Below are 25430 nucleotides of genomic sequence, written 5' to 3'. Positions count from 1 at the left end.
GTGACCAAGTGCCCTAATGTTTAGCTCTAGATGTTTGTAAAGAAAATAAAACACAAATGGTTCAGGTAAATACGGACTTACCCAGCAAGGGCCTGGAGGTTTCTTCCCTCCACACAACTTCTCCCTCTCACCCAGGAAGTTGGAATGGAATAATTGTGCCGCAGGCAAGTACATCCCTCCCGCACTCACTTATTTAAATCTTATCTATCAAGGTACTGCTTTGGACTAAGGACTAGTTTATAATCTGCCTGGATAGATAAGCCTTGTCCCTAAACAACTCCAAGACAAAGTAGCCTGTGATCTGTCCTGAGTCAGGGACAACCTAGTGCTCGCACACTGCAGTGCGGGAAGGGTAGCCAGGCAGGCCTCCTGAGGGAGGCGGTGCTGCACAGGGCTTCGGTGGACAGTAGGGTTTTGATGGGCGGAGAGTTGGAGAAATACCTGAGCTTTGGCACATGGGTGGGAAGGTAGGTATGTTTAGTGGAGAATTAAGAGGCTGCTTGGCTGGAGTGTAGGCTAGTAAGTGAATGTGAATGATGAGAGAGAATACACCATTAAAGAACTGAGAAGCCCAGAGGAGAAGGAACTGGTCCTTTCTCGTGTGTGTTGGTAGGTTGTTGTGGGTCATGATTTGGGGGCACAGGGAAGCCAGACCTGTACAGTGTGGGGTACGTAGCAGGTGGCTGAAAATTCAGGTCTGGCCTGCAGGAAGGAGAGAAAGGAAGGCCAGCACATACCCATTTGAAAGCTCCAATGTTTACCAAATCTGATAGCAAAGGCTGGGATGGACCCAGAACAAAATGTGATCGGGCAGAGTTCCCGGGGACGGTCACATGTGGTTGGGTCACAATCTCGAGCCTGCTGCCAGGTGTCCGGGAGCGCCCACCTCCACAGGTGCTGCCAGTTCACTGCGCCCGGCAAGGACAGAGCTGGCGGGGAGCACTCCCAGGGAGCCCAGGCCAGAGCTGGGGGCTCTGACACTGACCGGAGGAGCACAGGGGTCACTCCGGGGCTGCAGAGCCAGCTCAGGCGACGAACACAGGCCCAGACTGCCACTGAGCTTATGGCCCAGAGAATTCAGAGCCCTGGGCTTGGGGTGAGTTACTTGTACTGGGCATAGGAGGCTCATTTTGCGGAAGTGGAACATAATTCTTAGAGTGGAAATAGGACGAGGAGTCTCCCTGCTGCACAAATCAGTGTCTTCTGTTGTGCCAGGTGCATTTTCAGTTGTCAGACCATTTCCAAGGGCAGAGGACTTGGCAGTAAATCCATGCTACTCACTAGCCTCTTCTTGTTTCTTACCTCACTAGAGTCAGACACAGCTCATGTGATAGGAGGAAGCCTGAAGGGATAATGAACAGTCTGGCCCTGGTTGAATAGGTGACAAGACCAGCTTCTAAGAGTAGTGCAAACCAAGGTTTAGGGGGCATTGAGAACTTGAAACAGGCTTGGACAGGAGAAGCCTTTAAGAGTGGATGAAAATTGCCCAAATAGCCGTGGATTGGTGGAGTGAATGGGAGTGACTCAGCACAGGATGCCTAACAGCTATGGGTGGAAATTGGGCTACTGCAACAGAGGGCTCGGTGCCTGGGGAGGAGGCATCAGAAGGCCAGAGGGAAAGAGGTGCAGAGGCTACAGAGGCAGCTGGTGAAATGGCCAGCTGGTGCTCCAGGTGGGGCAGGCAGATCTAGAAGCCAGAGGAGACGGTGTGGGGAGCAGGGGGACAGGGGGATGACGGAGAGAGGTGGAGGGATTGGTGGGGAGGGAGGGTGGTTAGGGAAGGGCAGCTCAGAGTTAGAGAGCTAGGAGGAGCAGCACTGGGTGGTAACAAGCACTCAGGTCTGGCTTTGCCGGCGGTGGCTTGAAATGGAGGAAAGAAAATATCCAGGGAGGTTGAGGGTGTGATGTTGGAAAGATGATTCCCTCTTGGGTGAAGTTCTGTCCAGACAGACGGTTGAGAGGTGGTGGTAGAATAGCTAGCTGTCAAGAGCATGATGAAGCCAAACCTGTCTGCCACCCACACAGGGAGTCTGTAAAGGGGACGAGAGCCTGCTGGGCAGAGCATGTGCCGTCCCACAGCCCGAGGGAAGAAAAAACATCAACCTTTATTAAATACCTGCCATGTTGTAGGCAGTATAGGAACTTTTGCACAAGTTATATCATTTAATTTTTGTAATGACCCTTGAATGTTGTCCATATTTTACACATGATAAAACAGAGGCTCACTGGGAGGGGTGGGGCGGGGTGGAGGGGATCAATGGGGGAAACAGGGGGACACCTGTAAAGATTTAACAATAAAGATTTTTTTTTAAACACACCAAAAGACAGAGGCTCTGAGAAGTGAAATAACTTACCCCAGGTTCATAGTGAGTGGAGTCAGAATTGGAAGCCAGATCTATTTGAAGCCAAAATTTGAGATTCCATGTAAGTGTAGCAGAGGTTAAGCCCAGCAGATCCACCAGGAGGGTTATACAATCTACAGGTAAGTGGGAAACAGCAATGATGATTATATGAGGGTAGTTCCACGAGGGAGGGATTGTCTCTCCCATTCCATGCTAGGTTCTCAGCACCTAGCCCACTGCCTCACACATAGTGGGACTCAATATGCTTGTTGAATGAATGATAAGCAAACATACTCAGGGCAATGAAGAAAGTGGTGCAGGGACCCAGATTCCTAAAAAGTTTCAAGAATGTCAGTGAGAGGCGGAAGGAGGGGATCTGGAAGAGCTTCGGAGTCCTGAAGCCTCTTACCTGGGGAGGTTAGGGACCTGGAGTTGACATCCAAGCAGGGAGTGGATGCGGATGCAGACGGAGCGCCATCCATGTGGACTCTCCGGAGGAGCCTCTCGTTTCCCAGGAGGATGTCAGTCTTACCGCCTGTTTCCCACTTGCCAGACTGTTCAGAGTTGGCCTCAAGAGATCAGAGTTAGCCAGCCCCCAGGCTTCTGACGAGGGTGAAATTTCCCTCTACCGACGGTGCTGCCGGAGATGTCCAGGGAGGCTCGTCCACAGTGCACGGCTGTGTCCCCTCCTCCAGGTCTTTTAAATTCATCCTCCAATCTAGAAAGCTACCAACTTGGACTATATTAAGAGAAAATCCTTTGGGAAAATCCCCTCCTCAGAAAGTGATTTTAGAACCCTGCGCTGAGAAAAACTTGGTTTCCACTGAGAAAGGGCATTGAGGCAACTTCAATCACAATGAAGTAAGGTGCCGCTAGATTCTCCAATCACAAATGAAAACGACTGAGCTACTCGTGTTTCCCTTTTTGCTTTGGCTTCTAGGAAATTCATCCACAGCAGTTACATTTTTCTTTACAGTTGGCTTATTTATGAACATTTTTCTTAGCTCTGATTTTCTATTTCTATCGTCTTATGTCATTGCAGTATCAGTTGCCTCAATGCCTTGTAGAAACAGCTTGATGCAGAATAGTGAACCGAAGTGCCTCCCCCCTGTTCATCCAGGTGGAGTCTTCAATGAAAGGGAGGGCAGCTGCTGACACTCCTGGGCATGGTGGCCACCAGGTGGCACCAAAGCTTTCCCACGGCCATCTTCAGCGAGGCGATTTGGCCTGAAAGTGTTTCTACTCTGTTTCTTGAGCTGCCACATGCATTCCGAGTGGCTCCTGACCAAAATGCACTGGGGACTGAGCAGAGCTGACCTAAGTCTAGCTGGCTTCGTTCAGGCGTTCAGCTTATAAGATCAATGTTTCAAATGGGGCAGGGCGACTCCCAACCAGATCAGGCCCGTGGGGGCTATGCCACTTCTCGGAAGCAGCTGTGTTTCTACACCATTTGAGGCAACTGGAAGTGGGACCTCATCACAAACGGAGAGCTTAGGGAGGGTGCCATAGGGGAAGGGGAGGGGAAGGGGCCTTTTCAGCTTCACCAAATGTTCTGGTGACTTCTGTTTGAAATGAATATCTTATTCGTAATAGTGGCCACATAACTGGACGATAGTTAGCACCCTTTTAAAATAGGAATGCTAAAAAGACCCAGCTGTGCTGACACTACCATCCATTTCTGCCTCTGTTATTCACCCTGATAAATTATGTCATTTAAAATCATTTGTATTTAGGCCTCTGTGCCCAAGAGGAGATAAAAGCCTTCAGTAGAAGTTGGAAGGATATAATTATATGAAAATCTTTAAACTCTGGTTCTTGACCCCTCATGAATTGATTTGTTATTATTGTGACAAAAGGTGTTTCCTTTGAGAATCCATGTTTACTCCTGTTGATTTCTCTTGTTATTTTCTCAAGCCTCTGCAGTACCTCATCAATTGTATTTCCAGAGGATTAAAGAGCAGTGGAACCCTACTAGTCAGAAGGAGGCATTTGTGTCCAAATCAGGCACAGGGAGCAATGTGGCCTTGGGCAGAGAGATGGAAGGTGACTCTTCAGCTATTCCCGCTGCTCTCCTGAAGTTCAGTCCTGGGATCACTGGCCAGAACTGGTCATTGACGCTGCTCTGTTAGGGAGGGGAAACTCTCCAGTTAATTTGCCTTTAAAAGTCTCTTCCAGGAATTCCGAGTCTACTCAGGCACCTGGTACCTGATGGATTGGAGAATTCGTTCATCTACAGAAAGCCCGGGAGGGAGATAAGAAGATACCTACATTTCTTACGATTTCCTTGGAGCCGAAGACATCAGCTATGAACTCGAATGTCTTCCTGCTGAAGGTGAACATTTGTTCTCACCTGGAATGCACTGGATAGTCCAATAGACTCCCATGTGACTGTTCCTCTGCTGTTGGGTCCCTCAGCTCAAGAAGCATCCAGCACTACAGTCCATTTAGTATAGCCACACGTCAACCCTCCCACCATCACAAAAGTCTCTTTGGTGGCTCCCCACCCACCTGCATGGTGACCCAAGTGGAGTGACCCAAGATGAGTGCTGTAGGGCTCAACAGGCCAGTCAGGGACTGCCCTGAGAGATGTTTGATCTTTAATGCAGGTACTAGGTGTTTAGGGTAGGCCACAGTGGGACCGTGAGCAGTAATTTTGGGGAGTCGTATTAGGAAAAGAGGCAAATAAGGATGGGCTGTAAACCAGACAAGGGCACTTACTAACACTGCCCTCCGGGGAAAGCTGGGGAAAGTGCAAGGCCAACAAGAAGAAACTGGGTCCCATTAAATAACCAAAAAATTAGGAATCAGATCTAGATTTCCTATATTACAGAACTTAATTCAGAAGAGATATAATTTATGAGACAACCTCAATGTTATTAAATTGAACAAATTTATTGAGCACCTACAATATGCCAGCATCTATCACAACAATAATAATCCAAGAGTCGGATCCACCAGTGGGTGTCAGGAACTCCCCCCCCCCCCCCCCGGGGGGGGGGGGGGGGGGAAGGTTAGTGTATGACCAGAAATGGAAGCGAGGGCTCTGCCAGTAGAGTCTCTGTGTCTCCTTCTCCACACAGTGACTGCCATTTCTGACCATAGCTCTGGAGGGGAGCGGGAGGGCGGCCTGAATGTGGTCTGTGGTGGGCTTCCCTTTCCTTCTCTCTGTTATGGGGGCACCTTGCATGTTCTGCTCTTGAACGGTGCTGCTCACATCCCTTGGGGTCAGCTGGTTGAATGGACTGTGCTGAGGGTGGGTCACTGAAGAAGGGTGGGTCCAGAGAGCATCAGAGTTGGGCTCTCAGGCAATTTTAGGGATGCATGCAAATACACTAAACTAAGGGTGCCAATTAAGGATGAAGACAGGAGGAGACAGCACTTGGCAGTTGGCCTCATTGATTTTTGCTACTCCTGAGCTGGCCACTGTTCCTTGTAGGCTGAGTTTCTCCTCCTCCCTAAGGCTAGCCTGTCGCTCTTCATCATCAGCTACTGATTGTGAGTCACATTCCTCGGCAGGAGTCATCTCTGCAGAAAAAGCCCCTCACTACTCTGTACCCCGTGGTCCTGCAGCCATCCGCATCACCGGAGGAGCCCGCTTTCTTGGCCTCATGCACCACAGCAGCAGGAGACTGCAGACCTAGATTCTTGCTGTTGACTGTGGCTGGGGTCTTAAATCAACCTCAGTCTAGCACAAGGATTGGCAAACTATAACTCTTGAGCCAAATATGACCCTCCACCTGTTCTTGGAAATAAAGTTTTATTGGAACTCAGTCACGCCCACTCATTGACATATTGTCCATGGCTGCTTTCATGCTATACTGGCAGAGTTGAGCAGTTATAATAGAGAGCATTTGGCTAGCAAAGCTCGCTGTATTTATTATCTAGCCCTTTCCAGAAAAACTTTGCTCACTCCTGGTCTAGAATTATGAGACCATATTTTTATTTACTTAAGCTGGAGCAGAATGTTGTATATCGGAGTCCTGGGATATCCAGGATGTTTGGGGGAAGATCTAAGGCTTTCATTGACAGGGATGGCAAGCATTGAGGCTTCAGTGCAAGTCTGATGACTGGCCACAGCTGCCTGAAGGCTGTGTGGAGAAGGATCCCAAGACTGTGTCTGGAGGGGGTGGGCGCTTCCAGAGAGGTGAAAATGGGCTGTGCTAATGTAGGCAAGGAGCACCAGACTGAGAAATAAACAAGGAAAATACATGCTCTTCTTCCCCAAAGGTAAATGGCAACCAGCGACAGCTCGGCATTGCCCCACGCCTGCACTTGGCATTGCTGAGGCTGGAACAATGTGCCCTTATTGGAGTGGGAGAGAGGTGAGATTTTAATACCATTCACATGGTGACAGAAGCAGACAACAGTCCGGAAGGGCCACGGTCAGGGGAAAGCTCCAGCTTCAATTAAGGCGCCTGGCACTCTGGCAAGGCCAGCACTCCAACTGTGTTTGTTCAGGGGGCACTGCGTGGAAAGCTTCCTAGTGTGCAACCCAAATGATGGTTAAAATGTTAAAGATGAAAAGACAAGGTGACAATGCATATTTGCTAGAGAAAGTGGTATACAATATGGGTCCTGCCATTTATATAGGTATATACATAGACAGCCCTTAGACTGCAGGTTTTAAAACTGAAAAACCCTAAGACTGCCTACCCAGTCAACATCCTATTATTCTGTAATTCCAATGAACGATTCATCCTCAGTGGTCCAAATAAATCCAGGTGCGGGAGTGGCCTTCTGTGGCCCTCACTTGCTACAGTGAATGTGCTAGTATTGTCGAAAGGTGAATACAAATCTAGATTTTGGAACTGAAATCAGATTTTAAATGCACCAAGAGTCTGCTACTCATGCTAAATCCTTATAAAGCTTATTAGCCATTTTAGTGTAAATCCAGATTTTTGGACGTTGCAAGACATTTAAGTGTGGTATGACTGTAGCCTGATTGATGTTTACAGCTGTCTTATCAAGCTGACTTTTTCATTCTAAGCACTACTTGGAAATTATTAGGGTCACTGCTCCCTGGTAACATAAATCTATCTGGGAAATCCAGGGTTGTACATTGTTATTGTGCACTAATTTCTCACACAAGTCACTCAGTATCTTTCCTACAGTGAACATTTTGGCTTTAATTGTTCTTTCTTCACAGCATGAAAAATGGCCAAATCAGCTCTGGCTGACTAGGTTTTTTTTTCACTTCAAGTAATTGTATGAAGCATTTAAAGTGTGTAAATGCACTAAACCATATCTCAAATGGAACTGAGTAATTCAAAAAATATATTTTATGACTTAAGTTATTGGCATAAAAATGCCAGTATTTTTCCACCTAGTCCCTAGAGTGGGTGGCATGGCGAACGGGGGGCTGGGATAGATAACTAGGTTCCAGACAGACCTGGGGAAGCTGAGCTTGTGTGAATGAAAACAACAGCATAGAGGGTGCTCAGATATAGAATTCCTCTGTGTCACTGTCCCCGGGCCCAGCCAGGGCTGGGGATGGTGTGATGTGTCTGCCAGTCTGCTCGGTGTTGGGAGCATCGCCAGGGAGCTTGGAGGATGACCCTGTGAGGGTGGCGGCACCAGAAGCTGGGGGAGCAGCAACCGCCGTTGCCAAGGAACTGGAAGGCCCTTCAGCCCAGGAGGTCTCCGTGGTCACCCCACTCCCAGTGGGTAGTGGTCCTTCTCGGGAACCTCTGTGCTTGGAGCAGTGGCTGCCACAGCGTTCGGAGGGGAGGGGTGTTTCCAAGGTGCTAAAGAATCTACTGGGTGCAGAATACGCAGAGACCACAGACAGGTCCGAGGAGGACAGCCGCAGGCCCGTGTCCACATCTGTCTCCTGGGACCCCTCTAAGTCATCAATGGAGAGGAGGTGGCCGTGTCTCCACTCCGATGCCCGGTGCCCTGGGGCACCTGTGTTTGAAAAACACTGTGGTACAGCCAAGGAGGCTGGGTCGGGGTCTTCTGTGGGCAAACAAAACAAGGACTTGCTTCTCTGGAAAGACCAGGGAAGGCTGGGAGTGCTGCTGGCTCCTGTGGCAAATTCCTGCTGGTGTCCAGCTAGCAGGATCGTCTGGCTGGGCCCCAGGCGTGGACTGTCCAGTAGGGGTTGCTGTCCGCTGCCAGGAGGACGGCTCGGTGTGGTGCAGCTCGGGGAAGGCCTGGAGTGAGGTTTCTTCTCCGAGGAGTGGTGAGCTCTGTTGGGTTTAGGAAACTTCTTGTGCACCCTTTGCGCCTGTAGGGGGAAGAGGGCATATCCTACTAGTCACCTGGGAAGGGGATTTATTGTTAAATACATCCTGAAACACACTTTCTCATAATTGGAAACTTCTAGCAACATCGTAGCAACCAATTTCATTCTCCAAACTCTAAAGCAAAGACTGAGGTAGCAGGGCTTGGGGTGGTAGCAATCAGGACCTAGGAGGAGACACAGCCCCTGTCACGATAGTGGATAATACTTCAAGTCCACATGCAAGGGGCTCAACAGATTAGCCACACAATGAGGGCCTGGCTGAGAGGAGGTAAGAATTACCATTAAATGCACAACGGATGCCTCAAGGTTCCTCCCCTCTGACCACAGCATTGCTTGGGAGTGTTACTGCCGAGAGGATGGAAGCGTTCCGGATGGGATAAGCACATAGCCCTGAGTGGTTTGGCTCAGGATGGGATCAGCACAGACAATCTCAGAGCAGATGGACATGGGATTTGACTCCAGTACCTGGGTGATCACAGGACACACCCTAGGGCTGGCCATGTCAGGGTGGTACTAGTAAACCTTCAGTGAGTAAGGGGCTATCAGGCCATTAGCATTTATTTACCTGCTATTAGGAATCTCTTACTGTATATTTTGCCATTTAGAGATGGCACAGGAAAGGGAGCTGTGACTACTGACTAATCCCTTGGATGCCCCATAGGGTGTAGACAAGCAGTTGCACCCTTCATGCCTCACCCCTGTCCTCTTATTCTTCCACCCTCCCTGCAGCTCAGCAGGAAAACGTTTCTGTTGCACAAATCTGGGACCTCCATTCCACCTGGCTCTGCTTCTCTCAGATTCTTCCTCTGGTCTGGCTCAAAGCCCAAGCCTACAGGGCAACCTTACAATGCAAAGTTTCAATTTAATAGCAGATTTAGGGATAGTGGGTCTTGTTCTATTTAGTATAGGATCTGATTTATGAATCCCTGATATAAGAAAAGGGTTCTGACTGCAGCTAACTAAAAGGGATATTTCCTGGCACCCAGCAGGCTAACATACCAGCCCTTCACTAGACACCAAACACCCTCCCTCCCTGTTCAGCAGGAACCTGGTTTTCCCACAGCCACTTGGGAAATTTCGTTCAGTGTAATAAACTTCTGATGAAAAGGGGCCACAAACTAAACCTGACAAGCTCAGGGCAGGCCTGTGTGGCAGCCTTACAAACTCAGAGACCTAAAATAACCACAAAGGATAGTCTGAAATTAAACCTTTTTTAAAAAAAACTAAAGGCAGTTTATGGTGGATAGTCATGTTCTAGGTCAATCTTTACCTTAACTGAACCTATTGTCTTTTTGCATCTACAATAACATCTCTTTGGAATGTCAAAGTAATTTCCCTTTTTCCAGACTCCTCGAAGCACAGGCACCGCTCTGCGGAGACTACAAATCCCCTCATTGTTATTGAATCAATTGTTGACTGTTAACTATCCTGTACCTACTTAAGTAACAGGAGTGTGTGTCTATCATTTTACTTTTAATCCAATCCCAGAGGTTTCCCCACTTTGCTTTCTCCTGCCTCCCTAATCTATCACCAATGGATTTCATTGAGAGGAAGAGAGAGGGAGGGATAAATAGAACATCAATGTTGAGACAGAATCATTGGTTGGCTGCTTCCTGCACGCCCTCCACTGGAGGTTAACCTACTTACATCTCCTCCTTGAATTGTAATTTTGTACAAGGTGCTTAAAAACTGCCATTCTCCGAAGCATTATCTCAATCTGTTGAGGTTCGGCTTCCTGGCATTTGTTGACAGTTTGGCTAAAATAAACGCACAAAAATTCTTCCCAGGTTTGAATGTTTCTTACGTTATTACTTGGTGTAGTTGGCAGGATTCCAAAGAAGCTCACCCAAGACCATTCTGCAGACCCAGACCTGGTGCTTGTATCCAGAAAAGGCCCGTTGAGCCCCGCCGGCTCCCAGGTGCATTGGGTGAACTTGGGTGAGTTGTCTCTTGGATCCAGGACCTTCCCTTGCTTTTTTGGTAGAGGGTCTGACTTTATTTGAGCTGCTCTTAGAAATTCCTAGAGGTGGCACTAAAGGATAGGAGTTGAAACCTGTGGCAGGTTTTGATTGGGCTTTTCAATTAGAATTGCTTTCTGAGAGTCTGAGCAAAAACCCTTCGCTGTATAAATGAGAGCTGAACGAGTTCAGCTCTGAAGATAAAGGGGCACATCCTCCCTCCAGCCCAAATCTCAGGTGTTCTTAGGTTACTAAGAACCTTTGTGGAGGTGTCAGAGGTCATTCCTCAGGACATGCAGGAGCCCCACAGGGAATTTCCAACTCAACTGTAATTAAACTAACAGGCTCATCCAGGGAGCGCCCATAAGGCTTGGTTTGACAACGCCCGCCCGCCGGTGCCCTTCCCATTGTTTTGGACGGCTGGGAGAGAAACCCAGGCATGTAAGAGGGTGGAATGTAGCTCGAGGGGTGAGAGCCTTGTGGAGCTCAACCCATAAGCAGCACACTGTGACCCACTACATAACATCCCTAGAAAATTTTCTCAGAATCTGCAGATATCCAAAGAAAGACTAAAAATAAAATGGGAAATTGTACCTCTAAGGTTGAAACGCCAAGAATCCCAGCCCCCCGTTAATACTCCCACAGGATACATGTACAGTTTGTATAGAATTTCAACTTGCAAGTACCTATAGAAATGAGAAAATTTAACTAAAAATGATATCAGCTTAAAGTGGGGAACTTTTGACACCTCCAAATTGATTATTCTGCATGCTCAATGTGAAAAAGCTGGCTCTAAAATTAAATTGAATGAATGGGAAGCTTATCTTGATGGGAAATTAGAGATTCCTAGGGGATGAACAGATAAAATATCTTCCCCACTGCTGGGATCATATTCAGTCTTTAATTTTTTAAAAAAATATATTTTTATTGATTTCAGAGAGGAAGGGAGAGGGAGGGATAAATAGAAACATCAATGCTGCGATAGAATCATTGGTTGGCTGCTTCCTGCACGCCCTCCACTGGAGGTTAAGCCTCCAAGCCAGGCATGTACCCTGACCAGAAATCCAACCATGATGTCCTGGTTCATAGGTCGACATTCTCAACCACTGAGCCACACCAGCTGGGCCATATTCAGTCTTAATTATGTCTCTTCTATATGACCATTCCTTTCATTGATTTCTAAGATCTTTATTTGACTAATTCCAGATATCTCTTAATCCTATAAACAGACTGATTGACTTATTCTTTCAACAAACATTAACTGCAGGTCTTGTATGCAGAACTTCTTAACTGGTGTGTTTAAGCTTTGAATGGGTTATTAAAGGTGTGCCAAGATATTAATCTTTCAAACTAGCAGCCTCTTTAACCACATAAATATTATCATTATCATTTTCAATGTGCCCCCAGAGGGCCAGGCACAGATAATTTTGAATAAGACATGGTCTTAGCCCCCAACAATGAACAATACAATGTTGAAGTGTAGTAAGGTGAGCCATGATGATAAAGTGAGTAGCAATATATGCGGCATGCTGGGGCACAAAGAAGGAAGTGGTTGATTTTGTAGAGGAGTGAGGCAGCATGGGCAAAGGTAGAAAAAGTTTGCACTGAAAAGTCGTTCTTGGATAAAACCGCGGAAGTGGAAGAGGTGTTTGCCAGCTGGAGGGCATGGGGACAGGATGAAGGGCAGTCAGGCACAGAAGCAGCCCGAGCAGAGGCTGCAGGCATGAACCAGGAGGAAAACTCTGAGAAGTGAGAGGAGTCATGTCACGGGGACCCTGAATCCCAGGCAAATAGAAGCACCTGCACTTTAAAACCTGGAAAGGTTTGAAAGTAGGATGGCCAGCGTTGTGGCAGTGGACTGAAGGAGAAAGGATTAAGTGGGCTAAACAAAAGAGAAAAATGTGACATGAGGCTCCTAGAGAAGGAAGTTCCAGACGGACAATGCTCAGTAGTTAAAATGTCTTATCTTAATTTTCCCCCTGGGCCTGGGTGCTCCGATGTTGTTTTCTGACTTTTTAAGTATGTCAGCCTGTGACTTCAGAGTTTTATTTGAGGAGCATGCCCTCAGTGAGCAGCTGTGCAGTCTAAATCTGCCTGAAAAAGGAACCTCTGTGGGTATTGCTTCATGAGAAGCAAAAAGCCAAGCTTCCCATGCAAGGAACTGCTAAGGGACATCTGAGTATTCCCACTGCAAGGGACAGAGCGGTGTGAAATCTGACTTTAAATCAGGAACAACTGGCTGAGGATGAGTACTTCGTGGTTTTGCAGATTTTTATCACTGTACTTGTTTAACAGAAAGCTGCCTCTGCTCTGTCTTATTCTGACCACATCAGGCGTCCAAATAAACCCTAAATTTTGCTGCTTTGAAGAGAGGTGGCACCTGGTGTTTTTTCAACATAGAGGTGCCCATGTGCACCATGGAGGTAGCTGCTGGGCAGGAGGGATTCCAGCTGGCAGAGAGATGGCTGGTGATAACGGCAAGAGCCTGGGGCAGGGAGTTGGAGGAGGGTGGTGGCTGAAGAGACTCCACACCCCCCAGATCCCAATCTGGGCCCAGGGCTGATGTGGGCTGATGTGGGAGGCATCTAGTGGTATTCTCCAGTTTTGCCCTGAGGGGGAAAGACAACTTGCACATGCAAAGGATGGAGTTTCTTTCTGTGTCCTACTCCTGGCTGGGGCTGTTTCCAGCTTCTTTTGTCTGCTTGTCTGACTTGACCAGGAACACTAATTAGATGCTGAGAATGAATCATGGTAGATGTTTCAGGAAATTCTTCCCCAGTGGACCTTTTCAGAGTGAAACAACGCCCTGTGCCGTCTTCCCATGGAAGCCTGTTAAGAAGAATTCCTGGTGGCTATTTGGCTCAAATTTATAAACAGAGTCTATTAGTTATTGCTAAGCAGGGTACTTCATGTTCTCTGCACTTCAGGGGAAACCTGCACCGTGCTGCCTGTCTTCCTGCACTGTGTTCCTGTCATTTGAGCTGACCTTTATAAAGAATCAATCCCTGAACTAAAACCTGCCCCAGCCAATTGGGACTGCGAAGCTATATCCTCATTGGAATCTTCACTGACCAATGAAGACATTGCTTTTGGGGAGAGCTTTTGTGAGGATCTGGAGTCCTCATTTGCATGGGAGTAGACCAATCAGGGCCTGGGGGCAGGCACTCTTCTCTATGCAAGCCAGCTTCCCGTCTTCAGTTTCCAGTGAAGACTGCATTTCCCCCGCTGCACCATCCCCTGAGCTGTAACACTGCAGCTAGAACTGTCTCTCTGGACCGGAGTGGAGCTGTAACACCGGGGCCACCTTGCCCAGGATGCCTTCCACAGCTGTGCTGTATCACCATTGACCTGTATCACTACTGAGTTGTCTCATAGCCATGCTGTTCCAAAGCCAAATGTATCACAATTGAACTGCTCTAAGCCCGACCTGTTCTACAGCCGTGCTGTTACACAATTGAGCTGTTTGCATTGAATAAAGTCTGTCTCCCCCTTCCCCACACCCCAAACTGGGGACTCACTGGTGTTGAATTGATGAAAATGACCTTTGGCTGACAGTGGTATGCTTAGATTCCTTCCTATTTCTCTTTGTATATATGCTATCGGTGTTTGCTTTGTGAGACCATGAGGTTTACAAAAACAACTTATTATTTTTTGTTAATCCTCACCTGAGGATATTTTCCCATAGACTTTTAGCTTCCATACTAACTTTATAAGTGATTAACTCATCACCTTTATGAGATTATGTTACTCTGAATTTTTGCTATATATTTACCTTTACCAGTGAGATTTATATAGGGTATCCCAAAATTCACACAAGAAGTAATTTTGATAGAAAATATAGGTTTATAATTAAAAATTGTAAATTTTTTATTGATTCATAAAGTATACAATATAGGGTTATGTATGGAATAGCACATTGGGTAAATGGCCTCCACAGCTTTGCTGGCACATACGTAAAGCCGTGGTCTTCATTGGTCTTCATTGTCCCTGCTCCTGGGCCATAATTGGTACTTGGTAATGTTTATCAAATTGAAGGGATTGAAATCAAAGGGCAACGGATATTAGAATTTGATTCAATAAGCCAAGTAAAAATTAGGCTTTTATTTTTTTGTTGTTGTTGTCAATGCTCACGCAAAATTCAAATCTTGCGTGAATTTTGGGACACCCTATACTTTCATGTATAAGTTCTGCATTTCCCCTTGAATATTTATTTTCAGTATAACTTATGAAATACCCTGCCATTGACTGTAAAACACAGGGGTAGACTGAACTGTTGTTTATGTCAACAAAAGATCATCAGAAGTTGATTAAATATCACTAATTTAAGAATTCCAAAAGACAAATATCCCTTGCCATGGTTCAATGAATAAATCTTAGAAATAGATGACAAATAATTAGCAACAACTTAAGCAAGAATACCAGTTTTGAAATTAGAATGAAAAAGAATGAGGATAGCCTATCTGAACAGTGGAAAAATGTTTTAGAAACCTCAATATCTTTACTTAGGGAGTCTCAGAAGGAGAAAAGAAAGAGAAAGAACCAGATATCTAATTTAAAGAACTAATGGCTGAAAACTTCCCAAATCTGGGGAGAGGTATGGCCTTCCAAGTATAGGAAGCTCATAAATCCCCAAAGAACTTCAACCCAAAGAGATCTTCACGAAGACACATTATAATCAATATCTCAATAGTTGAAAACAAAAAGAGAATCTTGAGAGCAGCAAGACAGAAAGAATCATCACATACAAGGGAATCCTGGTAAGGCGTTCAGCAGATTGCTCAGCAGAAACCTTGCAGGCAGGCAGGAGAGTGGGTGATATAGTCAAAATGCTCAAAGAAAAAAAAACTCATCCAAAAATATTTTACCCAGCAAAGTGTCATTCAGAAATAAAGGAGAGATATTTACTCAAACAAAAGCTGAAGAAATTTATCATCACTAGACCTGCCCTATAAGAAATGCTAAAGGGAATTCTTTATGCTGAAACAAAAAAGTTGCTAATTAGTAACATGAAAATCTATTGAAATATAAAATACACTGGTAAAGGTAAATATATTGTCAAATTTAAAATACTTTAATACTCCAATGTAGTGTGTAAATCACTGAAATCCAGCACATTGGTCAAGAAAGAAGAATGTGGTGAAATAACTAGCTATAATATTATGTTAATGAACATAATATAAAAAGATGTAATTTTGGATATCTACATAAATTGTAGGGCAAGGCAAATAAATAGGTAGGACTTTCTTATGCATTTTGTTATAACTATAAGATGTATTATAAAAAGCCTGTTGGTAAGCACAGAGCTAAAACCCATAAGAGATTCACAAATGATAAAGAGGAAAAAAAAATCAAAGCAAACAACTGTAAAAAAAATCATTAGCTACAAAGAAAAATAGCAAAAAAAGAAGAAACTAAAGATTTCAAAATAATCAGAAAGCAGTTAACAAAATGGTGATAGTAAGTCCTCAGCTATTAAAAATTACTTTAAATGTAAATGTGCTAATTTATCCAATTAAAAGACACAGACTGGCTGAATGGATAAAACATGACCCATCTACATGTTGCCTATAAGAGGTTAACGTAATCATTAGGAACACTCACAGGCTGAATGTGAATGGATGGTAAAAGATATTTACAGCAAATGGAAAGCAAAGAGAGCATGGGTAGTTATAATTACATCAGACAAAAAAGATGTTAAGTAAAAAACTCTAATACAAGACAAAGAGGATCATCCTATCTAATAAAAGACACACATGGTAATTGACCGTACCTTCGCTATGCCTCCCATGGACTAATCACACGATATGAAAATTAACCACCAACAAAGATGGCGGCTAATTTGCATACTGCAGGCAGGGCTGGACAGCGCAGCTGCCAGCACGAGCCACCATCCCGGGCCACAGGCCGGCCCCAGAAGCCCCAGAAGCCGGTGATGGGGGGAGATGGGGGTCCCCTGCCCAGGCCTGACACCTCTGGCAGAGGCGTTAGGCCTAGGTGAGGGGCCGATTTGGTGATCGAAGGGTGATGGGGGTTGATGCTTCTGGCCGAGGCGTCAGGCCTGGGCAAGGGGCCAATCCGGTGATGGGAGGGTGATGGGGGTCACGCCTCTGGCCGAGGTGTCAGGCCTGGGCGAGGGTGGAGCCGGTGATCGGGGGGTGATGGGGGTCCTCTGCCCCGGCCTGAAGCCTGGGCCAGAGGCGTCAGGCCTGGGCCGGGGTGGGGGGGGGAGGGCACGCAAGCTGGCAATTGGTGTGAACTACAGAGGAAACACCTTTTCTGATCGCTCATTGGCTAAGCTCCCTGTATGTCACTGGTAATATTCTTAGTAACTTGGGTAATAAGAATCCAAAAAGGTGATCTAGGGTTTTTCACCACACTCCTGGTGAAAAAAACGAAGGTCTGCTGCTGGAGGGCTAAGAAATGTCATATCCTGCCCTAGCCAGTTTGGCTCAGTGGATAATGCCTTGGCCTACCGATGGCAGGGTCTGGGTTCAATTCTGACCAAGGGCATGTACCTAGGTTGCAGGCCGGGGCCCAGGTCAGGGCTCATGCAGGAAGCAACCAATCAAAGTGTTCCTCTCACTTTGATGTTTCTCTCTGTCTTTCCCTTTCTCTTCCACATTCTCTAAAAATCAATGGAAACATATCCTCAGGTGAGGATAATAAAAAATAATAAAGAAATTATTATTATATGAAAGACACATCTTGAAAATGCCTAAAAAAAGTTGTCATTTTTTCATGGTGAAGGGACTGGAGTCCATGTTGATGAAAACACCTTGGTGGCTGCGGTGACTGGCAGTGGCTGCAGCAGTGGGGTGATGGGGCTGGTGCCTTCCCCTGATCAGCCCGGTCACCTCTCACAAAGGAGGCCAGACTGCGGCTTAGGCCCGCTCCCCAAGGGGAGCAGGGAGCGGGCCTAGGCCGTCACTAGGACATCCCCTGAGGGCTCCCAGTATGTGAGAGGGGGCAGGCTGGGCTGAGGGACACCCCCCCCCCCCAGTGCACGAATTTCGTGCACCGGGCCCCTAGTCTATATATATAAAAGCCTAAGCGACCAGAACGACCAGTCGCTATGACGTGCAGTGACCACCAGGGGCAGACACTCAATGCAAGAGCTGCCCCCTGGTGGTCAGTGCACTCCCACAGCCAACCTCCTGCAGCCGGCCAACCTCCCCTGGTCCCTCCCCACGACCAGCCAACCTCCTGTGGTCCCTCCTCCCATCTGTTAGGCCCCAGCCGGCAGGCAGCAGCCGACAGGAAGAAAGACCCCGGCTGGCAGCTGGCAGGAAGGAAAGCCCTGGCCGGCAGCCAGAAGGCCCCAATCAGCCCTAATCACCGGCCAGGCGTAGGGACCCGTGTGTGAATTTTGTGCACTGGGCCTCTAGTTATATAATAATAAAGGGGTCAATTCATTAGGAGAATATAGTTGTAAACATATAGGTACCCAACATTGGAGAACCTAAAATATTAAACAATTATTAACAGATCTGAAGAAAATAGGCAGTAATGAAATAATAGTAGGGGACTTCAATACGCTACTTTCAACAATGTATAGATCATCCAGAAAGAAAATCAATAAGGAAAAAGGTTTCAATGACACTTTAGACCAAGTAAACTTAACAGACTTATGCTGGACATTCCATCTAATACCAGCAGAATACACATTCTCAAATGCACACAAAACATTCTCCAGGATAGATCACATCACATGATAGGTCACAAAACATGTCTTAGCAAATTTAAGAAGACTGAAATCATAACAAGTATTTTTTTAAATTAATAGGAGAAAAGCTGTAAAATTCACAAATATTTGAAGATTAAATAATATACTCATGAAAAATTAATGGGTAAAAGTAGAAATCAAAAGGGACATCAAAAATATCTTGTAAGAATGAAAATGGAAGCACAATCTATAAAAATCTATGGAATATAGTAAAAGCAGTTCTAAGAGAAAAGTTTATAATGATAAACATCTCAAATAAACAACCTCAATTTATACCTTAATGAACCAGAAAAAGAAAAAAACTAAGCCCAAATTTAGCAGAAGAAAGACAACAACAAAGATCAGAGCAGAAATAAATGAAGTAGCGACCAGAAAACAAACAAAAAATATTAATAAAACTAAGAGCTGGTTCTTTGAAAAGATAAACTGAGCGAAAACTCAAACTCAAATAAATAAAATCAGAAATGAAAGATTACAACTGATAGCACAGAAATACAAGAAATATGAACAATTATATGCCAATAAAGTGGAAAACATAGAAGAAATGGAAAATGTTTAGAAACATAACCTACCAAGACCAAATCATGAAGAAATAAAAAAATTAAAACAGACCAATAATGAGTAAGGATATTTAAATCATTCATCAACCCCCCTTTACCCCCACAAATCCCAATGTTTTATTGTTAAATTCTACTAAACATTTAAAGAAGAATTAACTCCAATCCTTTTCAAACTCTTCCCAAAAACTGAAGAGGGAATACTCCCAAGCACATTTTATGAGGCCAGTATTGCCCTGATACCAAAATCATTTAAAGACACCACCAGCCCTAACCAGTTTGGCTCAGTGGATAGAGCGCCAGCCTGCAGATTCAAGGGTCCCAGGTTCGATTCCAGTCAAGGGCATGTACCTTGGTTGCGGGCACATCCCCAGTGGGAAGTGTGCAGGAGGCAGCTGATCGGTGTTTCTCTCTCATCCATGTTTCTAACTCTCTATCCCTCTCCCTTCCTCTCTGTAAAAAAAAAAAATCAATAAAATATATTTAAAAATAAATAAATAAAGACACCACCAGAAAGGGAAATTATAGACCAATATCACTGATGAATATAGATGCCAAAATTCTCAAAAAAATATAGCAAACCAAATTCAACAGCGCATTAAAAGGAAGCTTCATCATGGTCAGGTAAGGTTTATCCCTGCGATTCAAGAATGGATCAGCATACACAAATCAATAAATGAAATACATCCCAATTAACAGAATGAAAGAAAAAAATCACATGATCATCTCAATATATTTAGAAAAAGTATTTGACAAAATACATTTTTCAGGGTAAATCACTCAAAAAATTGGGTATCAAGTAAGGCACTTCAGCATAATAAAGGCCATGTATGACAAGCCCACAGCTAACATGACAATGAACGGTGAAAAGTTAAAATCCTTTCCTCTAAAATCAGAAACAAGACAGAATTCCTGTTCCTCTCATAATTTCTATTTAGTGTAGTGCCTGGAAGTACCAGCCAAGAAAATTAGGCAAGAAAAAAAATTAAAGACATCCATAGGAGTAAGGAAGAAGTAAAATTATCTAGAGTTTGCCAAAAATATGGTGTTATATATAGAAAATCCTATCTCAAGTGCACATGAAGCATTCTCCAATATGGATCATATGGAAGGCCACAAAACAAGACAAAATAAGAAGATTGAAATCATATCAAGCATCTTTTTTTTACAATAATGGTATAAAACTAAATAGTAAATATAAGAGAAAAAATTCAAACATGTGGAGAGTATATAATACGCTACTGAAAAACCAATGGGTCAAAGACAAAATTTAAAAAATACCTTGAGACAAATGCAAATGTAAATAAAACATACCAAAACTTATGCAGCAAAAGCAGTTTTAAGAGGAAAGTTCATAGAAATAAATGCCTACCATTACAAAACAAGAAAGATCTCAGTAAATAACCTCAGTTTACATCTCAAGAACCTTGAAAAATAAGATTAACACCAAAATTAGCAGAAAAAAGGAAATAACAAGAATCAAAGCACAAATAAATTAGAAAAGATTATAGAAAAGATCAATAAAACGAAAAACTGATTTTTTTAAAAGATAAACACAATTGACAAACCGTTAGCTAAACTCACCAAGAAAAAAGAGAACTCAAAGAGGAAACATTAACATGGATATCACAGAAATACAAAAGATCATAAGAGACAACTATAAAACAATCATAGGCTAACAAATTGAACAACCTAGAAAAATGGATAAATTCTGAAAAATCAACAACCCAAAACAATATAATCTACCAACAGAATCATGAAGAAATAGAAAATCTGAATAGACCAATTTGTAGTAAGGAGATTGAGACAGTAATCAAAAACCTCCTAATAAACGAAAGTCTAGGATCAGATGTTTTCACTGGTGACTTCTACCAAACACTTAAGGAAGAATTAATACCAATCCTTCTTAAACTCTACTAAGAGTAGAAGAGGAGGGAAGCCTTCCTAATTCATTTTATGAGGCCAAAGACAAAGGCACTGGATAAAAAGAAAGTTACAGATCAATTATCTATGATAAACATAGATGAAAAATTCCTCAACTGTTAGAAAACTGAATTCAACAATACACTAAAAGGACCATATGCCCTGATCAAGTGAAATGTATTCCTAGGATGTATGGATGATTCAACATTTGCAAATCAACAAGAAGGGTATACAGGGGATGTACTGCAACATAATAAAGGACATAAATGACAAGCCCACAGCTAACATCATCCTCAATAGTGAAATGATATCTTTTCCTCTAAGATCAGGAACAAGACAGGGATGCCCACTTTACCCATGTTTATTCAGCACAGTATTAGAAATCCTAGCCAGGGCAGTTCAGCAACACAAAGAAATAAAGCCATCACTACTTGCAGATGACATGATATTATAAAGTAAAAAAAGTGGATTATCAAAACTCAAAGGCAGTGCTATTATTGCCAGGCTGAGCTAGCTTCCCATATCAGGAAAGGAGCCATACTTAATACGAGGCAATGCCAATGGGTCTACTAAACGTCTTCAAAACCTTCCAGTGGACTTGGCGAAGGTTACATTACTGCCAATCAGCATGGTCCTCTCCTGGCTGCCCTCAACTGCAGCCCCCCACACCCTCTTCAGGATCAGTGAACACATGTATTTGCCAGGACAGATGCTGGCAGAGTCCTCAAGACTGATGCTGTCATGAAATCATGCCAAGAGAAGCAGAAATGAGAGCAGAACTTACTGTATTATGTAGGCAGTAATTTGCAATCCTGGCTGCACATAAGAATCACCTGGAAGCTTTAAAAGAGAGCCCACTCCATGGCAATTGAAACAATTTCCAGGTGGGTCCCAGGCATCAGCTGAAAAGCTTCCCAGGTGATTTTAATGGGTAGGCAGAACAGGAACAGCTGTTTTAGGCCAACTTCCTGACTTCTTCATATGCTTAGGCTTTATGTCTCTTGTGCCTGGGGCGTGTACCTATTTTTATGGCTACTAAAAGTGACATTCTGAATGACCAGATAGTATATCTTTTCATGACTATATACTCTTCAAAACCTTAAAAACCCCCTTTCTTACTCTCTGTGATGCAAAAATTCTTGCAAGTCTAGATCCAAGTATCTGTGATTCTGAAAAAAACTGCGAAAACTGAGACTCAGAAAGTTGTGCGTTGTAAAATCTGCACTGAGAAAAGTAGTGGGAGAGGCAGCGCTAGCACATAGGAATATTCTTTTCTCTTTCTCTGACTTCCCACTGTGTTAATTAGATTAGCATTCACCCCCCCCCCCCCCCCCCCGTTTTATACAATTATGTTGGCCAAAATACACTGAAGTTCCCTCTCAACTGACCTTTGTCTGGATAATGGAAATTTTGAAGAATGAGTTTCTATTTCCACTCTCTCAATAATTTCCTCTCTCAATAATTTTTTACTTTGTTCTTATCTGAAAATCTGTTTTAATAACAAACTTGCTTTTTATTTGAATTCTCGTCAGTTCTAACCATTGCTATGGCTTACATAAGTTTCCTCTTACAGTATTATCTGCTAACACATTTAAACAGAGAACTATTGAATATATTTGTAGTGCTTATGCCAGAAACAAGGCTGCCTACCTCAGAAGAGATCAACTAACTGGCCCACAGAACAAAGACCCAGAATGAACAAACTCTCCATCCAGCCCTCCTTAGAAGACATGGACGTCACTGTCATTGTAGATTCTAAACAGCAAAGATGGATCTAATCTTCTCCATAAATCTTCCTCGCTGGGGAAAAATGCTGGCTGTTGAGATTAGTCTTGTCATAACAATGCCTCTACTTAGCAAATGGAATTTAGGACAGCACCTCAAAGTTTGGGTTAGTAAGAAGCATGCCAGGAATACGTCAAGAACTCACTATGGTTACTCATTATGTCCTTAGGTGCTCCCCTGGCCAGAATCCTGTGTGGGCTTTCTTGGGTGGTTGAAAAGAAAGTAAAAATATTAAATTAAAAAAAAAAAATCCTGTCTTTGAAGTGCTTACTATTCAAAAGACAGATGCAGAAACAGAAGGACCTAAAGATAGGACAACTTGATAGATGCACAATAAATATGTCAATTAAATAAGCATTTTCACTGGATTGGATGCAATATAAGTGTTGTAAAGAATGAGTCATTACAGTTTTGCATTTTCAGATGTGGAAACAACCTGACAAATAGTCAGGTGGCCATTTGCCTGAAGAATTACTAACCACTTTAACTGGCTGCAGCATCAGGGGAGGAGGAGGAATATGGTTTTGGGGTCACTGTCTTAGGTGGGACTCACCCTGGAGGTGCAGAACACCACTGAGGGGACGGGACAGACCCCCATTTCCATGGGATCTGGGAGAGCCCTGAGTAAAGAGGACCTATCTTGGAACGCCATGGATGAGAGTGAGCCCTCAGAACTGTCTCACTGGTCCTGAGCTCACCCAGTTCAATAGCTGGGTCCTTGGATCCTTCACTGTGTTGAGGACCAGGCCTGGCTTATACGTGGATGAGTTGTGGCTGGAATTAAATTAACCTTCCATTAGTTACTCAGTTAAAATTCTGAGTACCAAGGTAGGTTTCTGCTCTGCTTTTGTGCACAGAAAAATATCCAAAATCTACTTTTGGAAAATTAATATCCGATTACATAAAGTTACCAATTTCAAGCCCATTTTTTCTAAGCTTACTGATTTAAGTTCATCTCAAATCTTATTACTCTACTAACTAATCTAGCAATTAACACATTTAAAAAGGGCTCTTTCTGCTTAATTAGCTAATTTCCTTTTAAAATCTTAAACTGCATCTATACATTTAATCATTGATTATCTTTAAGTCATTCAGTAGTTTGATAAACAAAACATTTAAGCACTTAACTTTTGCAAATCTAATTAGTTAAAATATAAACATGGCAAATATTCAATCCTCTTAAATGTTTCGATGTTACAAATCTACTAAAACTTACCCTTATATTCCTCAACTTAAAACTGCAAATAAATTCTAAACTACATTTTAAATTGGAAGCTCAGGTTGACCAATGTCTCTAAAACACAACAAATTCTTAAAATACCAAACATGAACAAATTATTTCTAAACTTAAACTGTTCAATACATATTATAGATTTTACTTTATTATTTCTATACATAATTCTAATTATTTTTCTGGGATTAAAACAAACACATCCACTAAGGAGATACTTATGTCATTTCAAACAATTTGGGGTTGTTTTGTAGCTGACTGAGGTTACATATGGACAGCTATTTTGGTCAGGAGGTATCCCAACCAGGAGGGACAAGTAGGGCCCTCTTTTGTAGTTGCTAGAACAAGGATTCCCAAACTTAAAGGAATTGTTCACATGGTCCAGCTCCCTGGATTAAGTCAAATCATTATCTTATTCCTCTCCACTAACAGACTTCTGAAACCTCTCAGACTGTGGCTAACTTCCATCACTGCTTCATTAGCTCTGCATGTTTTTGTTTAGCTTAAGATATTTACATGTTAACTCACTGGATTCTGCATCTTCCAAGGCTTTGTTGCCTCTGCAGTCCTCTGATAACCAGGTGTTTCTTAGGTTCATGGAAGAGAGGAGCCAGCCGAGCCTGGAAGGCCCAGCTACTTGAAAAGTCCCATGTAATCTGGTGTTAAAGGAGTGACCACAAAGCAGCTGGGCAACTGGAAAGAGGTAGGTTCAGGAACGAGAGGTGCTGAACTGCTCATAACTATCAAAATCATTAGACCTAAAGGGACCTTGGAAAGCAATCCCAAGTACTGGCTTCCAGGGCCCTACAACATGGCATCCTTTTGTGGCCACTGGTCTGTCCACAGGCCTCCAGGTCTCTGCCTCCCGAGGTCCCAGTTGGGTGTGTTCATGACACGTGATGGGTTCCCACCACAGTATATTGTTATACATAATTGTCCTATTGTATTATTAGTTACTAGAGGCCCGGTGCACAAAAATTTGTGCACTGGCGCGGTGTGGGGTATCTCTCAGCCCCACTTGTGCCCTCTCACAGTCTGGGACCCCTCGGGGGATAACAACCTGCTGGCTTAGGCCCGCTTCCGGGTGGCAAAGCATCTTAGTGGATGTGTTTGTTTTGGCCCAATCCCTAGGTGCCTGCCCCGCAGCCCCTGGTCGGGCTCAGAGCAGGGCCAAATGGGGAGTTGGGGCGCCGCCCCCTGTCACGCACAGAGCAGAGCCGATCAGGGGGTTGGGGAGCTCCCCCCTGTCACGCACAGAGTAGGGCCAATCTGGGAGTTGGGGTGCTGCCCCGACACGCTCAGGGCAGGGCTGATAAGGGGGTTGGGGCACCGCCCCCTGTCACCCACAGAGCAGGATGGATCAGGGGGTTTGGGCGCTGCCCCCTGTCACCCACAGAGCAGGGCAGATCAGGGGGTTGGGGTGTCACCCCGTCACCCACAGAGCAGGGCCGATTAGGGGGTTGGGGTGCTGCCCCCTGTCAGGCACAGAGCAGGGCTGGTCAGGGGGTTGGGGTGCCGCCCCCTGTCACCCACAGAGCAGGGCCGATCTGGGGGTTGCCGCGCCGCCCCGTCACACTGCTCCAGGGGCTGTGAGGCTTCGTGGCTCCGCTGATCCCAGTGCCAGGAGGCCTCCTGGCTCCGCTGATCCTGGGGCCGGGAGGCCTCGC

The 25430-nt window shown here is 44.5% G+C and overlaps 1 protein-coding gene and 1 long non-coding RNA gene across 2 annotated transcripts in view; one reads left to right on the top strand and one right to left on the bottom strand.

Moving 5' to 3' along the window:
* Nucleotides 1–924: 924 nt before the first annotated feature.
* LOC118651648 lies at nucleotides 925–5957 on the top strand. The gene is made up of 3 exons (XR_004966311.1): nucleotides 925–1096; nucleotides 4508–4674; nucleotides 5859–5957. It is a non-coding gene; the product is annotated as an uncharacterized LOC118651648 (long non-coding RNA).
* The window catches only part of FAM124A (family with sequence similarity 124 member A), a 79315-nt gene continuing 59103 nt past the window's right edge, over nucleotides 5219–25430 (bottom strand). Inside the window, exon 4 of the mRNA XM_036301038.1 lies at nucleotides 5219–8568. Within this exon, the coding sequence (XP_036156931.1) occupies nucleotides 7780–8568 (789 nt within the window). The 3' untranslated portion in view covers nucleotides 5219–7779. The remainder of the gene's footprint in view (nucleotides 8569–25430) is intronic.

Source organism: Myotis myotis, unplaced genomic scaffold (assembly GCF_014108235.1).
Source record: "Myotis myotis isolate mMyoMyo1 unplaced genomic scaffold, mMyoMyo1.p scaffold_m19_p_3, whole genome shotgun sequence".
NCBI classification, from domain to species: domain Eukaryota; kingdom Metazoa; phylum Chordata; class Mammalia; order Chiroptera; family Vespertilionidae; genus Myotis; species Myotis myotis.
This window is presented reverse-complemented; position numbering and strand designations above follow the sequence as displayed.